Below are 18,997 nucleotides of genomic sequence, written 5' to 3' on the forward strand. Positions count from 1 at the left end.
GAATGTCAAGGAAGAGAAAGTGATTAAAGTTAGGAAGTAATTGAAAAAGGGAGAGTAAGAAGGTGTAAGGTATGAACAGGTACTTGTTCATATTTCGGGATATGGTTTATCCTGGGGTTAAGCAAGAACAGAGGCAGATTTTGGCTAGGAAGTATTTCAGAATGTTTTTAAAGGATTGGAGGGAGGGTACAGATCTGATGAATACAAGTAAGGAGTTCCAGGTCTTAGAAACATGGTAAGAGTACAGCTCATACCCAGCAGCTTTAATCGATTTGTGGACAGAGGGTAGTTTTTGGTCACTTCATCATATCTAAAGAAAAAATGATTTTGATTAATAAGAATTATTAATCATGGATATTAGTTAAAACAATTCTAGGCCATGGACATGTGAAAGACTCTTGTGTGGAACACTTTGGAAGATGGATTTTTTAAGACTCAAAATAAATAAAGTCCTAATTAGAGAGGAACATGTGGTCTCTGAAAAAAAAAAAAAAAAAATATATATATATATATATATATATATATATATATATATATATATATCTATAGAGAGAGCGAGAGATAGAAATGTATACACACACAGACAAATGCACACACTTTACATAGCTCTCAACTGTCCAGATTTTCGCACAATGTCCAGATTACTGCTTCATATGTTTGATCTGTTACTCATAAAATTTGTTGTTTTCTGGCAAATCACTTAGAATTGAAATAATTAAATAGTGACATACATTTGAAGTTTTGATTTCATATCCTTCGGAAAAATGCATGCTATTACAAAGCCTGTTATTCTAGCAGCTTTCAAAGTTTATAACAGCAATAAGTAAAATCTGTCCTTATTTTTGGGCCTTTATTCTCCTAATTATTTTAGGCTTTGTTCCGATTTCTTGCACTAAGAGGCTGAGACGTATACACAATATATTTTTACAGCTTTTCACATGCTAACCCCGAAATACAAAGGTTTATAATGACAGCTCAACACATACCTTCGAACCAGTCAGAGACAAATCCTGAAATAATCAGGGTCAATCAGGGATAGGGTTGCTACCTTTTCAAATGCCCAAAGTGGGACATTTGTGATACAAACATCAGATTTTGCAGGCCAAAACATACCCACAGCCAGTACAAAAGACAAAACTTCACTTTTTGCCTAAATAAAAGCTTATTCTTGTAGCATTTTAGTTGCTTATTCTGTTTTTGATAACATTTAAGTGTTTCAGATACACAATAACTGTTTTATGCAACTATTATATAAAATATAGGAAATAATTTTGCCCTAAAATCTCAGGACATTGGCTATTTTTACAATATTTTTGCAGGACACAACTGCCCAAAGAGGGACTGTCCCTCGCAAAGTGGGACTAGGGTTGCCACCTTTTCAAATGCCCAAAGCGGGACATTTTTGGTACAAACATCAGATTTTGCAGGTCGAAACATACTAATGGCCAGTATAAAGGACAGAACTTCTCTTTTTTGCCTAAATAAAGCTTCTCCGCATTTCTAAACCAAGGAAAAATCATATTTGCAGAATACTGGGATCAACAGGGTCTAAACCTCTCGATAGAACAGAAGCTTCAGGCTATTAATTATACACTTATGTATTCGCCCTATAAAAAACTTTGTTATACACAATTTATGGTTACCAATAATCTATATCTAACTCCAGTCCACTTGAACAAATTTGATCCGAATGTCTCCACTGCATGTTCCTGTTGTTCGTATCCATATGCAGATATCATGCATATTCTGTGGTCTTGTAGATATTCTCACAGTATCTGGTGCTCACTCAAGGTTCGTTTGGAGAAAATGGGGTATCATAAATCTACACTGTCCTGGGAGATAGCGCTATTACATATCACGAGTATTTATATACCTAAATTTAAGCTCCGTGCCCTAATTATTCTCTGCCTCCTGATCAAATTTTACATTACCAAACACTGGATGGATCGCTCCAAAATATCCTGGAGGGACTTTAAGGCTCTGGCCATTAAGTACATCACTTCTCAAAAACTGCTAATAATTAATTCCCGTAAGCGGGCTACATACCAGAGATTATGGGACTTTATCTTTCTACTCTTGTCTACTGATTAACAATTATATCCTTATAGGTACTTCAACTTACCTTTTCTACTCTTGACATCTATACCTACTCACTTATTCCTTAGCATTTATCCTGTTATATTGATCTTGGAATTGAAACTGTTTGATACTTAACTCCCTTCCTTTCTGCAGGATTATATGGGTGGATTAAGGTGCATTGTAGCATGTCATATGTTTATTCAACATTACTTTACCAATATGCAAATGGTGTCTTTTTGTTTTTTTCTGGCACATATGTATATATGTATATAGGTTATATTTTGATTTACTTGTACCTACCTGTGTAAGATTAATCCACTAAATATTGTAATAATGTTTATTTTTCCTTTTTGTATCTGTAAATCAATAAAACTGTGTTTAAAAAAAAAAAAAGAAAAGAAAAAAGCTTATTCTTGAAGCATTTTAGTTGCTTATTCTGTTTCTTATAACATTTAGGTGTTTCAGCTATAGAATAAATGTTTTATGCAACTATTACATAAAATATAGGAAATAATTTTGTCCTAAAATCTCAAGACATTTGCCATTTTTACAATTATTTTGCAGGACTAACTGCCCAAAGAGGGACTGTCCCTCGCGAAGTGGGACGGGTGGTAACCCTAAGTGGGACAGGTGGTAACCCTAATCAGGGACATTTTTAAAATATTAGTAGTATTAACCCAAGTTATTGTCAGATGAAGCAAATGTGAATAGATTCCATTTTCTTACGTGAAAGTTTACAACTTTAATTATCATAATTTATGAATTAAGCGTAATTCGCCAACTTCTCACCAAAAGTCACTAGTTTCAGGGGGGATTAAGAGGGAGAGAGAGAGCGATGAAATTTGAATCAAAATCAGAGACGTCCCTGAAAATCAGATACTGTTGAGCGCTATTCGACGGTTACTGATTTCAGCACATAGTGGAATATAAACCGTCATGTAAAAGCTTACATGTTCTTTTTCTGCAATTTAGTTAGTTCAGAGCTTTGGATGATCCCTAACAGACTGTGGGCTGTACAGGTAATTGCTTGACGTTCTTCTGACCAGACGACTGCTCATCCACTCCTACTACCAACCCTTAAAAAAAAAAAAAAAAAAAAAAAAAAAAAAAAAACGCATGCGCAGTTCTTTTAGTTGCTCTGACAACCAGCAGATCTGGGTTGTCTGAGTTCGTCATAAACGCTCCACATAGCAGCATCGAGAAGGACTCGCATCAACAGCAGCAGCAGCACCAGCACCCCGGCCGAAGGGAAAAGCAAGCCAGCAACGCACGCCCAGCATAGGAGAGCATCAGCAGCCTCCCCGGGGCCCCGCCTCCTTCCTCTGACATGGAGCGAAAGGTAAGGGGCTTACAGTAACAGCACTCGCATTTATTTATTCTGCTGTGTCAGCAGCAGTTATTTATCCATTATCCACTCAGAATGCAGTACCACTGTTTTACCAGTAAAGTCAGAAACTTAAGCAGTTCCGAGAAGGGTGGCCACTAGCCAGCCTTGTGTGCCCCCTCCCCCTTATACAAGTATTCAGGCAGTGCAATTGCAAACCTCTTTTTCTGTCGCACACACGCATACAAAGGGACTCACTGTGTTATACTGTATTCCAGAAAGTGGAAGAGTGCATCTCTGCTGCTCCCTGCAGCATTCTGCAAGATGCATTACTGAGGCATAATACGTTTTGGGATCATTATAGCCCAAGTCTGTTATTGCCACAGAATACCTATACTGCACATATTGCAGCTTTATAAACCTCGATAATATTATATTATTTTAGAAAGTAACAAGAAAAGAAAAAAAGAAGAAAATGCGTAGACTGGAAGTACGGTCCAGTTCCATCAAACTGGGCTGACCTGGACAAGAAACTTCAAGCCAGTTGCATCAAACGAGAATTTGAGTGGCAACTCTGCTTCTTGGAGAAGAGATGCTTGCTTTGAAGTTGATGAATATGTCTTGGAAAGTTCATGATACATGAAGAGGATTTGGATGTCCTTCATAGTTATTTAATTTATATCTAATTTAATTTACTGATTCATTTTTTTCTGTATTGGTGATTGTCTGAGCCTCAAAATGCTCCAGTTGTAATAAGTAAATAAACATGTCATCTAAAAAATGTTGCTGGTAAAGTAAAATAATTTAACTTGCTTTATCTTATGAAGCATTAAATGAACTGAAGTAAGAGAATGCCTGCGTTGTAGCATTTGTGAACTGTGCATACATGGATGTGTGTTGTCAGCAGAAGTAGGAATGAACTAGTTCATTTGGGCTCAATGTGTTTCCTGAGAGATGGAGATGTGCTTCCTGTGAGGCATTTGTTGGTTATTTAGATTCTGAAATGTAGAATTCTCCATCAAAATAGGAATTGTTTGGTATAATATCCTACTGAATGAAGCCTGTCTGATTCTGGATTATAAAAAAATTATTGTTGGTGGCTAAATCTGTTGTACAGGAATTGCGTGTAAATAAGTTGATGTTTTATTTAATGTTGGATAACTTTCAGTAAGTCACATTCTCCATTGCAGTCTGAACTGAGGCCATACACTATACAGCTACACACATCTCCCTTGCATCAGGACTGCATGTAGTACCATAGTGTATCATGGTATAAGAGAGCTATTGTTCACAGGTTCATAGGTATTAGCTATGCTAATGACCACCAGGGTCATTATAAGCTTACCCATGCAACCCAACCCAGCTCTGTCCCTGTATATCGTAGGCGCTTATTAGGAAGGGAGTATGTCAGTTAGGAAGTTTGTAAAGGTTATGAGGTGATGTAAGTTTGGGCATAGTCACCATCTATCTCTGTCTATCAGAGACATTGGGGACAGACCCTGATGAATTTCCAGTTTCACATCCATTGGCCAAGGTTACACATAAATAGGGTTAGGGATGGAATCTACTTCACATGGATATGGAGCCTGTTAGATCACCTCTTAATAACCTGTAGGAGACCAAGTATAAAGATAGGGCTTTAAGGTGATCTGTACAGGACAATGTGTTTATATCCTGGATTCTCCTGGTAAGGAAGCTTTACGAGCATTCTAACTATTGCATGTCTGGTCAGGTACATGCCGAAGGGGGCATTATACTCAGTGATGGGTTTGATAAGGACTGAATAAAGTTGCGCTATGACATCCTTGAACCTGGATGCCGTGACTTTACTTATAAGTTGGCCACATAGTGTTTGAAGGGCAGATTACTGCCTATGTTCCTTAACTACTGGGTTAACTCCAAGGGATGTTTTGTCAATTGAAGTAATTGGCCTGGGTGTGTGTTTTCCCAACTGGCACTATGATGCATTTCTTGACACCGAGTTTTAATCCATGACTTTGGCACTAGTCATCTGTCTATGTTAGATCCTCTTGTTAAATGTTTATGTCATGGGGGGAATCTATGATAGCTTCCAATTTGCAGTCATCTGCAAAGTGGGCCTGCCAAATACCCTTGATCTGTTAGCCTTTACCTCCTCTGGAAGCTAGAAACTCAGGTGGGAATTAGGCCAGTTAAACCATCTAGTAGGTGCTTGGATAGGCTTCAGACTTCAGAGGATAGGTTGAGACAGGATATGTTGTGGGATTAGGAATAGTATCTGAAATTATAACCCCAAAAAGAGGTACAGAATAGGGTGGTACCAGCATGGCAAGCATCCTGACAATTGAACCTTTCTGTCATGCACACAAGTCTTAGATGTCTTTTAGAAATGTTCTGGTGGTCTGGTGTGAAGTAGTGAGTATGTGTGTATGTGTGTGTGTGTATATGTGTGTGTGTGTGTGGGGGGGGGGGTCCCCTTATGAACTTGGGGACCTTGGGAAATTGCATAGTTGGCCACCCTCAAATGCCAGCCCTGTTGGTGAGTCACAGTTCAGTTGCCTATCTCTTTTGGGCTTGTATGTCACTGGTGGTGTGTTGTGTTAGGCAATGACCTGAGATGTATGCCTAAACTTCATTTCTGTCTGTAAGCAACATCTTGGTCTGTATTACTTTCACTCTGCAATTCTCACATATCCTTGGTGCTTGACATCAGGTGTTGTAGTGTTTCCTGGCTCCTTTCTACAAGCGGCAGTAGACAGCAACCCTGTCCATCATTCATTCTCTACCTTATTACTGTAGGAACTACATTGTCTTGATCAGCTACAAAACTGGATCACAGTTTGTGAGTTTACTACTTCTGCTTAGAGTCATTGTGACCTCCCACTCTGTAGTGTTATGTAGTCTTGTGTAGCATTGTGTCTTTTGTGTCTTATATAATACGTGAATATGTAGAACAGCATAGGCATTGCTTACATGACTGATTTGTGTACTCTGTATAATCCACACCATATTTTTCTGTATTTTAAATTTGTCTTCTTTCTATTTGTCTAGGTCATATCTGTAAAGGATCTTTCTTGGATTACTCTGTTTTGTTTTTCAACAACTTTATTGGATTATCACTTGTGACATAGGCAAATTTACATTTATACAAAAGTAATCAAAATGTAGTAAGTTAACGTTAACAAACATACCTCACATAAGCAACATCACATAAATTATTCAATTTCTGCCCCTTTTTTAAAACAAGAACCATCACTTACAACATAAGCTGTCATATATTTATATAAATGAAAACGAACCACACCGGCACAATCTTAGTTGCAAGCATTTTACATCACAAACCATACTGACATATTCCCAGTTGCAAGGGTCTGTATTAGAAGACCGAAGACGCATTCTTTCGAATGCATCTTGGTCGAACTTAAAAGGCTGAAAACCAAAATATCGAAGCGGCTGTTAAGCAAATTCTTTCCCTGGGAAAGAATTTGCTTGACTGCTTCAGTACTTTGCCGTTTTCGGCACTGTAGTCCGGTCTCGGAGTTGGTATATTTAAGTAGGGGGGCGTGGGGAGCAATATAATCTTTGAAATTGATTTTTATTTATTTTTTTTTGTTGGAACAGCGATTTTTTTTCCTTTGGAAAAAAAATCGCTGTTCTGACACTTCGACATTGTAAGCTTTCGCTTACATAAGGTCGATTAATTACCGTTCGCTTTTTTAAGGGTTCGGTGATTTAATATAGACCCAGTTGCAAACATTATACATCAGTTATAGTCTACCCAATCATTTTCAGTCAAACATTGCATAGTTCATTTAAGTCCTGTCTTCTTTTAAAAATCATTCCTCCCCCTGGATGTATTGTTCCCACAATTCCCATTTTTTTCCTATGTAGTTTGCTCCTACCTTTTTTCTAAAGATCTCAGTTCTAGTTGTGTTATTTCTGTTACTATATTAACTACTTCTAATATAGTTTTCTAGTAATTGCTTTTTTGGCAGCCGCGATAATTAGGTACAGCAAGGCCTTACCATATCTAGGCAAGTCTGTATCATAGCTCAGAAAAATCATCTCCCTCATCACAGCAATCCACCCACCCAGCATCTCTGACAGTGTGTCCCACAGGGAGTCCTTAAAGTCCGCCAGCCCACCCACTCTCAGAAAATGTGTTCCCAAGTACCTCTTTCTTCCTCGTCACACCTCCAACATTTGCTGTCTGTATGAGGAAAAATTCTCTGGAGTCTACTTGGGGTATAAAAATACCTATTTAAACATTTTCAAGCAAAAATCCTAAATCTTCTAGATTTTGTTGCGTATTTGGGAGACATACATATATCCTCCCTTTGTGAATTGCTTATCATATCTCTCTTCCCAATCCTTTCAAACCTCCTCTAATTGATTCTTACAGTTATCATGCAATATTTTATTTGCTGTACTAATTATTTCTTTTTTAATGGCAGCTTCTGTTCTAGATTCTACTAAAAACTCTACCAATGCTTGTCTTTCATTTAGGATCTCCTATTTCTTTCTCTTTGTCTATAGTACGATATCAGTACTTGATAGGGAAGGCAGTCTCTAACCTGCAGTCTAAATACATTATTGGCCTCTTCCCATTCTATTACCTTTCCCTCTAGTTATTTGCTCCCAGTACCTTGGTTCCTTTGCCAGTTTTCTCCAAGAAATTCCTGGCCCCCTCTTGCCTGTTGTCTATATTCCTTTTTTTTTTCAAATATTTTATTGACTTGTGTTTCAAGTACAGTTACATAAAAATATGTGAACTGAAATCCAATATTAGTTACACATGTATTACAAATCATGACTGCTATACAATCCTATCCTAGTTCCAGAACTATGTACAGTATTTACATCAATGCTACTAAGCAGGCTATATGCTCCAATGCGTAGAGAAGGCCATAAATAAATCAGCAGTTTATATAAACTGAGATATACTGAAGCAAGCCTTTGTCAGATGACTAGGATATTATCAAAGAGTAGCTTCCAAAGCTTCTGATAATAGACTCGCTTCTTGACATTCATTATAATCAATCTTTGAGAGGATATATATGTTATGGCCATGCTTTTAAATCCTTTCCATGAAAGTTTGGTATGACCTAACCAATTTTTAGTATGTAGAGTTTAACAAGAGAACATATAGTAATTAGAACACGTATTTCCAATTTGGTAAGGTTTGAGTCATTAATATGTAATATTGCTAGTTCCCAACACAGGGCTGACTGATGATATCCCATCTTTTCTAGTTGTACCCTCAAAAATCCCTACAAATTTTGTGTGTATTTGCAAAACCAAAGGACATGCAGTAGATCTGCCTGGGGATAGGAACAGCATGAACATGATGGCTAGGATATGGAATTAAATTTATTTAGAATCATGGGAGTATAGTATGTGTTATTATTTATGAACTATTGTGTGTATATTAACTTTTAAATGGAGAAAAGTTTATAGTGAGGTTTATAGCTTTAAGTTTCTGTTCTACTGTAAATTTATTTCCCCTGCTACCCCAGTATCTGGACTATAATAATGAGTGTGATGGAGCTGATATATTTATATGTATTGGATATTGCTTTCTTTTTACTGGAAAGGTTTTCGAGGAGGTCTAAGAGTCTACTTAAGTCCTTTTCATTAGCAGGTACATCTTTAATCATTGATAGAAGTGTCTCCCTGATTTGTCTTAAAATGATGATGTACTTTTTGATGACCTTTAAAACTTCACATAGTTCTTGTAGTGTAATATTATTGTGTTTATATATGTCCCATACCATACAGTGTCTAATGGCTGTTCTGATAAATTTATCATTTTATTTATTCTGATGTTTGGATTTAGATGAATAGGTTGATGAAGAGGTAGACCCTTATCTAGGTTTAGGGATTTTTATCCAGTCTTGAAAATTTTTAATATTTTGTTTCAAAGTCTCATTCATTTTAAGATACCTAATGTTATTTTACATTGTTTACTGGGAAAATCTGACTGGATATATGTTCATTTTCAGCAGAGGCCTGGGAAGAAAAGTTCTAGAAAGCAGAGTATAAATACATTAGGAACAATAGAAACATTTACAGATAAGTATAATATGCAGTTTTCAGTAGGGTAAAAAACATGGATAAAGCATAGTAGACAACATCAAAATCATGCCTACCTACCTACCTACCATTTATATCAGACTTATAATCTATAATATGATCCTGAAATGATTTTTAACTATAATTGCAACTCCCTTGGCGTTTAGAGCTGTCTCCTGAAGCAGTGATGTTTTTTACCCAACCCCTATTTGCGTCTCCTATCCATTCATCTGTGTTTCTTGAATGAAAAAGATATTGGCCTCATCCTTGTACATTAAATGCATCAATAGATTCTTCTTTTTTTATCTTGCAATCCTCATACATTCCATGAAATAATTGTCCACATTTTATGTTTTATGATACATTGTAGTCATTATCAGTTTTGTAATGGAAAGTTTAGTGTACACATATGCCCGTAATTCCCTTTTTCTAAAATCGTCATAAATATAGTTTAGCTTAGTAGCATTTTGCTCTCCCAGATCTAAACCTGCGCCTAACCACTTAAATGCACTAACTGGATGAGTTAGAAAAGGAAATGTTACACAAAAGATAACAAAAAAAGGTCGGTATAGGTTTGTGGGAGTGTATCCTTTGAATATAGGTAGTATTACCTCTTTGAGTACATGTACAAATCCTGAACTAATATAGCAATAACCCACGCCTGGGTGTGGGTAATGCTGGATTTACCCACGGTTGGCGTGGTTTGGTCCAGTGAAGCCGAGGATAAAAGCCAACCGTGGGTAAATACAGCATTACCCACCAGAAGTGAGTTATTATTATATGACATTATTTAAGAAAAGAAACTATTACTTTTCTTAAATAATGGCATAGTATAATGCCTGTTTACTGCCCTTCCGCAGATGTCTGGCATCCGCGGCAGTTCTGATGTACTGCGCCTGCGCGGTACATCAGAGTTGAGCAAAAGCGGAGAAAGCAAGATCTCCGTTGCTTTTTACTGTTTAGCTATGTTAAATGGGTTTAACATGCGAGACAGCTTTAAAATAAGCAGCGGAGATGTCCGTTGCTTATTTTAAACTGTCTCGCTATGTTAAACCCATTTAACATAGCTAACAGTAAAAAGCAACAGAGATCTTGCTTTCTCCGTTGCTTTTTAAAACCTGTCTCGCTATGTTAAAGGGTTTAGCATAGCGACAGCTAAAATAAGCAACGGAGATCTCCATTGCTTATTTTAAAGCTGTCTCGTTATGTTAAACCCATTTAACATAGCAAGACAGTGTTTTAAAAGTAGAGTCATACTAATGGAAAAAAGTCCGGGCGACCGGACCTTTTTCCATTAGTATAACTCGATTTACAATGTGCACGCTGGCCAATCAGCATGCACGTTTTGGGGGGGTCATGGTATAATATACATTCCTAAATCTACCCAAGATAGGTTATCCCTAACCAACACCTTATTTCAACTCAACTCCTCTCGAGACATAATGTCAAAAACTTTGCTAGATTGATTGTTATTGTCTGTATAAATGCTCTAATATAATCGGGTCCTGTTTGGGTTTGTCTGTTTTGTAGTAAACCTGTGCATTCAGGTTATATAAAGAAGTGTGATTTATTAATTGGCTTAGTATTTAGTCTAAAACCCTTTGACATGTTCATTCTGTAATGCTAATGTAGATTGTTAGTAGTATTGTATTGTTAGTGCACACTTTCAGCAAGTATGCAGCAGCGTCAAATAGGCCCTAACTATTAACTACTTAGCTAGTCATGAATAAAAAAAAAACAAAACAAACAAAAAATAACAACTGGTATATTCCTACGTAAATTTGTATAGTTGGCTAAACAAAAGAACATTGTTAGCAGTTAGGATACCATGGTTTCTTTCCTCTGTTATGTTACCTTAATGTCTTTCCCTAAGTTCACATCAGTAACCATTAAAACAGAAACAATGATAACAAACATTCTTTCGAAATACCTCCGATATAAACTTGATGAAACTCTTATAGAATCATTGTATAGAAATGAAGACTAACTTCCAAATTAGCCCATACTTTAAACTTGGATTAGGTATCCAATAACTTTTCAATTTTAGTATTACTTTTTTACCAGTAGTACTGTAAATTTGTCACATTTTGCCATATTTTAAAACAGATATCCTTAACTAATAAAGTGACTTAAAGTACTTTTCATGAGAGGTCCATATTTGCATCTATACTCATAGATCAAAATCAACATATATACAGTTTAATTACATAGAAGAATGTCCAAAAGCAGCTTTTCGATACCTTTCTTAGATGCACATAATGGACTGCTGAAACAGGCTCGTAATTAAAAGTCATGAAAAAACAACAACAAAAAAAAACACTAATCACTTAGCGATAGATCTTACAGGGATAGATAAGGTCCATTTTAGGCTTGGCAGTTCATTTCATGGAAATTCATCGAGGGACAAACGTTTGGATTTTCACATTGATTTCTGCTCCTTGGTGTTTAGCCAGGTGATTACGATGACGGTGCAATGTGTCTGTGTTTAGAGAAAAGAGTCCCTCTAAAAAACAGATACCTGAAGTTGCTTTCCATGGGGTAAATCCACGCAGACTCAAACTTCTGGTATCCTAAAGCTGAATTTGGATATGTTTAAAGTTTAACCGAGTGGTTAGTGAAGAAAATGAAGAAAAGACATGGAAATTGTGAGTTTGATGCATATAACAGTAGAGCTACATTTCATTGTTCCGGAGCTTTACCTAAACTTTTTAAAAAGACATCTTTCGCCTCTTTTGGTGAATCTGCTATGTATTTAACCTCATTGTGATAATATATCAGCTTATTTGGATATTTCATCTGAAATTTTATTCTACGTTTGATTAAGTCAGCGCAGCAAGGTGCTAGGTTTTGGCACTTTTTCTTGATTTCCAGAGGAAGGGCCTGTGCTAACGTAACTCTCGTACCATTCCAGGATATTATTTTTTGTTTTTTAGCTGCCAGTAGAATTTTTTGTGTGTCTTGGTAATTTAGTAGCTTGGCATATATTTGTCTCGGTGTGTCAGTGGTTTGTTTTCTACGTAGAGAGCAATGAACTCTTTCAATTGTTACCACTTTGTTTTTTTTTCTTCTTGGGGAGTATGCTTTCAAAGATCTGTTGGATTATAGATGGGAGTTGATTGTGCTCATATTTTTCGGGTATTCCTCTAATTAAGATATTGTTACGATGACTTCTTGCTTCTAAATCTACCAGCTTTTGCTGTATTTCAAGTATTATGTCATTTTTTACACCAATTTCATCTTTTAATTTGCTTATCTGTATTTCATTATCTTGTGTTTTGGACTCAATAATGTCAATGCGCTCCACAGTATGATTCAGCGTTTTGCCAAAACTGGAGAGTTGTTTGGAAATATTTTGTATCACTGATTGTAGTGGTAAGAGAGCTTGTTTGAGATCATCCATGCAGAAACTGGATTCAGATAGGTCACGGTGAGCAGCCTGTCGGGCGCTACGATCCGCCACATAACACAAGCACTCAGGTCACTCCAAGGCAAGTACAAATATGACTCAGTCATTGTCCATGCTGGTGTGAATGACCTGAGACGTACCTCCCTGGGCTACATGAAAAGAGACATAGAGGAGCTCTTTGAGCATGTAGCCCAGGCCGGTATGACCCTGACCTTGAGTAGCATCTTACCCTCACCAAGAATGATGCCACAATATGAAGACAAGATGATCAATTTCAACAATTGGCTTAAGTATTGGTGTCATTCAAAGGGGATCCAATGCCTGTCAGCCTGGGATGACATGCTCGACACGCCACGATGCTTCGCTAGGGACGGCTTGCACCTGTCACCCCTGGGCTTTTGGATATTGGCAAAGGCTCTTGCTACCCCCATAGTGCCTTTTTTAGGCAAGGGTCAAAAGACAAACCCACCTCCATAGATATCACAAGGGATAAGAAACTAAGAGTAATGCTACTCAATGCCAGAAGTCTAAACCTCAAGATGCACGCACTCGAAACTCTCCTTAGCATGGAGAACATCGATATCTATGCAGTAACAGAAACCTGGTTCAAGGCTCCCGAGAGCACCCCAGCACTACCAGGTTATACCTCATACCATACTTTTCGGCCCCAAAACATGGACCGAACCACAAAAGGAGGGGGAGTATCAATATTCGTCAAAGATACCCACACCTCCAGGTTGGTGGCACAGCACGAAGCATCTAAGACTATCCATGTGCAACTAATAGTGGGTAAAACTGCCTTCCAGTTTTTAGCCTGCTACAGACCACCTTCCCAAACCCAGGAACCCCACTCGGCCTTCCTGAGAACACTGGAAAATATGAAGGTCTCTCCAAACACCATTATATTGGGCGACTTCAACTACCCAGACATAGACTGGGAGCATTACTCTAGCTCAAACACCCTAGCCCAAAGGTTCCTAGAATTTATAAACTCAAATGCTATGGAACAACTTGTTACCACTCCCACAAGAGGGGAAAACATACTGGACCTGATCATCACCAACATAGGGACTCTATGCTCCAGACCAGAAGTGTATCCCTCATTGGTAAAATCAGACCATAAACTAATCTCACTGGATATTCACATCCCGACTCCACCCCCTGCCCTGAAAACCACAGTGAAAAACTTCTCTAATGCAAATTTCACACTCCTCAAAACCGAGGTGGAATCCTTCAAAGCCCCCGGGCCTGTGGAAAATACGGCCCAGACCCCAGAATCCTTTATAAACGCATTCTATGAACACCTTCAGGAATGCATGGATCATGCAATCCCAAATAAAACCAAGTCCGAATCCTCCAAAGGCAGATGTCCTGTCTGGTGGACCCCAGCCATAAACAAACTATACAATAGAAGGAGGAAGCTACTACATGATAGAGCAAAATCCCAAAAAGGGAAGGCAGCTCTGATCAGTACTAGCAAAAAACTACGGGCACTCATAAAATCGTCTAAGGCCAGCTTTGAGAGAAAAATTGCACAGGACACTAAGAATAATCACAAGGCTTTCTTTAGTTATGTTAGGAACCTGGGTGGGAATTCCCAGATATGCTCAGAATTAGTCAAAAATGACAAAAAATACACCGAACCCACAGACATTGCCAACATCCTAGCTGACAGGTTCAGCGCAAACTCCCCACCAAAAGGGCAAATATCTATCCCAGCAGAGTGCTGCCCCCCCTGACATCTCAGATGCTCAGGTAAGAGCTGCCCTCTCCAAAGCAAAAAACACAGCATCAATGGGACCAGACGGTGTCCCGGGCTGCGTCCTACATGATCTCCAAGAAGAGCTAAACCCAAACATAAAATTACTGTTCAATCTCAGCCTTACTACAGGATATGTACCCAAAGAGTGGCGTACAGCAGCAGTGGTCCCTCTCCACAAAGGTGGTGCCTCAACGGATCCTGGAAACTATCGCCCCATAAGCCTGACTAGCTTGGTCTGCAAAGCTATGGAAAGGATCATCATGGACCTCATAAATAAAGATATTGGGGACCTACAGACAATGGATCCTACCCAGTTTGGCTTTGTTAAGGGCAGATCCTGCCTCTTAAACCTGGTTGATTTCTTTGAAACAGTCACTAAGGCCATTGACGAGGGGAAGGTGGTCCACACAGCCTACCTGGACCTCGCAAAAGCCGTCGATACAATACCTCACTCGAGCATTATAGATAAGCTCACCAGCTTAAATATAAACCCCTATGTCACTAGATAGGTTGCAAACTGGCTCAAGGACAGAACCCACATAGTTAGAATTGCTGGAGCCATGTCAGACTCCAAACCAGTTACAAGTGGTGTCCCACAAGGCTCAGTCCTGGGACCTCTCTTGTTCGGTATATATTTCTCGGAGGTACAGGCCAACACGGAAGGACTGTGGCTAACCAAGTTCACAGACGACTGCAAACTGGGTGCCATAATCGACTCTCCAGCCGACACAAGCGTCCTCCAAAAGGGCCTCATAGAAACAGACAACTGGTGCCAGAGCCATGGCCTCAGGCTAAATGCCAAAAAGTGTATAGTCATCCCCTTTGGCAAAAACAAAGTGCCCACAAATTACCACATAGGTGGTAATCCATTAAGTACAGAAGAAGTAATTAGGGATCTGGGGACCCAAGTTGATAGCAATCTCTCATTTGACAACCACGTGGCCAAAGTGGTTAGAAAAACATTTTATATAGCCCACCTAATCATGAAGGGATTCACATCTAGATCAGGGGAGGTCATCGTGCCTCTTTACTCATCCCTCATCAGGCCCATAATTGAGTACAATGCCCCTTTTGGGCTGTACCTTACCAGACACCTGCAGCAACTGGAAAGACCCCAAAAGTACCTCACCAAGAGGATCAAAGGGCTCAAACAGATGCCATATGCTGCCCGGTTAAAGAAATTCCAGCTCTACTCAGTGGCATACCGCTTGTTCAGAGGCGATCTGTGCCTGACGTATAAAGCCATGTCCAACCCGGAATTAATGGACATGCTGCACCTCAGAAAATCCAAATCCCATCGAGCTACGAGCTCGAGACTTGAACCTCAGCACTGAAATAAATAGGACATGCTGGAGGGACAGATTCATAACCCAGAGGCTCCCTTCACTCTGGAATAAAATCCCAGTCCAGGTTAGGCAGAGTCCCTCATTGACTCTCTTCAAGAGGAATCTTGATGAGTGGATGGGAGATCGTAGGTTTACCCCAGGTATCACTTCTGTGTCACTGTTAGACAGAGGCACAGTATACTAACCTCAAAAAAGGGCATAGCAAAATAAATTTAAAATGGGTGGCGAAAGCCAAACACATTCTGGCTAGGCTTATAAATGCCCTAGGGCAGATAGCCTAGTATGAACCTATGAACTTGTTTAGGAGATTCTTGTTGCTTAGCCGTTTTTTGTCTCTTGGATACTAGCTCTTTTTCAGGCGATGTAATAGCAGAAAGTTTTGTTTTTGTGATTTGACTCTACATTATTTCTGTTTCTTTAACTTTGGACATCTTGATGTCGAGATTTTGTTTATAGGGCACACTGTGGATGGAAAGTTGCATTCAGGCAGGAAAACACATGTGGAGAATTCCTTCAATATATTAGTCTGTAGGTTGGTGACTTTTAGCGCCAAGACGATAATGAAACACTACCAGTATATTAATAGTATGGATGGAGGTTGTCATTATTTATCAGGATTTTCACTCAGACATTTAGAGTATTGGCTTTAGTCAGAATATGTTAGTTCTTGATAGAAGCTCTGTGGAGAAGGTGTTCACCGAGCATCCACCATCTTGGAATCCGGTGCCTGTTGTCTATATTCCTAATTGCAGTCATCATAGGTAGACTGTCATCATAGGCAGACTGTCCTTTTCCATTCTTGTGTTGGCTTAGTTCTTAAAATACTTTCTTCCTCTTATGTGGCATAATCTGTATGATTATTGTTATTCTCCTTAAAGGCCTGCATCCATATCCCAGTCTGTCCTTGTTTCTTGAGCTTCTCCATTTCAACATCATCCATTTCCACTTTGAATTATAGTTTTCTGCTTGTGCTATGTATAGGAGCCTCAACTGTGTAGCTTTGAAATACCCCTTCAAACTGGGTAATCCCAATCCATCCAATTCTACTGGAAGAATCAGCTTACCCCACTTGACCATTGCCATCTTCCCCTCCCAGGTAAAGTCTTTCAGCTTTTTAATAATGGCTATCCACAACTTCTCCTCTGGCTAATATAAAAATATGCCTGACCTGTGTATAAAACTAAAGGGACTAAAACATTTTGACTCTTTGTATCTTACTATCCATATCCCTATAACACAGCTTCCATTTTCTCAGTTTGTGTATTATATTTTGTTTAGTTTCTTCCCACATATTCTTAGCTGCCACAACAGAATCATTTTTAATCCATATTCCTAAATATTTCATTTTATCATGTCGCCATAAATACAGATATTGCTGAACCAGATCGTTTGTGGGTACATAATTTACTGCTATTGCTTTTGTTTTATCTACATTGATTTTGTATCCCAAAAAGATTTAAAACTGTCTCAAAATGTTCCATAATATTGTAGTGTTTTTTTTTAGTTTTGTTAGGTATAAAATAATATCATCTGAACGTAGAGCCAGCTTTTCTTGATTACCATACCAATTATATCTTTGAATTTCTCTGTCCCTTATTTTCTTTGCCAGTGGTTCTATGCAAATAACAAAGGGGGATGATGACAACCCTGTCTGGTTCATCTGCTCAAGCAGAAATTATCAGAGAGGACTCCACCCACTCTAATTTTCGGCTCCACTCCCTCGTATATTCCAATAATCAGCCTTATCATTTTTTAGAAAATGCAAATGCTTCCATTGCCCTGCTGCCCTGCTCATAAAGTCCCAGCTTATTCTGTCAAATGCTTTCTCTGCATCAAGACCCAACAACAACAATGGTATCTTCTTACATTCTGCTTCCCACTGGATCATCAGTGTTCTGTTAATGTTGTCAAATGTTTGCCTTTCCTCCACAAAACCACACTGATCCATATCTATCAATTTTGGCATTACTTTTGCCATTCTTTTAGCCATTATAGACACAAACACTTTACAATCATGATTTAGTATTGAAATGGGCCAGTATGAAGCTGGGTCTAATGGATCTTTACCATCTTTAGGTATTACAGACACCACTGCTTTATTCTAGGATGTGTTGGTACTTCTCCTGTTAAAATACTGTTAAACAAACCTTCCAGATCTTTATCAGTCTTTTTCCTCCTAGCTTCCAAACTTCCACAGGAATACCATCTATTCCTGGGGACTTTCCTGTTGATTGGTAGTACATCACAATTTTTTTTCTGTTCTCCTCCTGTCCTGTTAGTAATTGAGCCTCATCTACCGCTAACCTTGGCATATTTAATTCTTCCTTAAATATTTCCATTTGTATCTTTTCTTGATTTCCATATTTCTCTGTTTTATACAGACTTTCATAGAAGTTTCGAAATATTTCTAATACCTCTACAGGATTTGTTGTTACCAAGCTTAGGGAGCCTATAACAAGGAAGGTGACAGCCCTTTCTACTTTCTGTTGCCTGAGTTGTTGTGCTAAAAGTGTTTGTTCTCTACTGTTATTATCAAAAAACAGTTGCTTAATAGTATTTCTAAACTCACGCATATTATTGAAGTAATACCTTATTTTCTGCTTAGCATTCTGCAGTTGATCCTCTTCTTGTTCTGTGAGATTCCCTCAATCTGCAATAATACTTTATCATTTGTCAGTCCCTCTGAGTAATTCTTGTTACTTCTTAACCATAGCTCCTTTTCTTTTATTTGCACCCTATTTTTAAACTCCACCTTAATTTTATTTCACTCCCTAGCTATATTTTCAGAAGAAATTTCTATCCTTTCTAATAGCTCCTGAATAATCTCCACTACCCATTTCTTAAATTCCTCTCATTTCAACATATTGGTGGGAAAGTGCCAGTGTCTCATTTTTATTTCATTATCCTGTGTATTAATTTTGTATATTATTGGCGCATGATATGAAATAGTTATTGGGTGCATATCAAGACCTTCCAATTAAATGCACATGCTTCTGTGAAATGTAAATTTATGTCTAGCCTATCCCAGT

The 18,997-nt window shown here is 38.3% G+C and overlaps 1 protein-coding gene across 1 annotated transcript in view; it reads left to right on the top strand.

The window, feature by feature from the left end:
* Window positions 1-3,224: 3,224 nt before the first annotated feature.
* SMARCD3 (SWI/SNF related, matrix associated, actin dependent regulator of chromatin, subfamily d, member 3) overlaps window positions 3,225-18,997 on the top strand; it is a 1,904,082-nt gene continuing 1,888,309 nt past the window's right edge. The window contains exon 1 of the mRNA XM_044067567.1: window positions 3,225-3,418. Coding sequence (XP_043923502.1) covers window positions 3,407-3,418 — 12 coding nt within the window. The 5' untranslated portion in view covers window positions 3,225-3,406. The remainder of the gene's footprint in view (window positions 3,419-18,997) is intronic.

Source organism: Protopterus annectens, chromosome 3.part1 (genome assembly GCF_019279795.1).
Source record: "Protopterus annectens isolate FY-2018-M chromosome 3.part1, PAN1.0, whole genome shotgun sequence".
NCBI classification, from domain to species: domain Eukaryota; kingdom Metazoa; phylum Chordata; order Ceratodontiformes; family Protopteridae; genus Protopterus; species Protopterus annectens.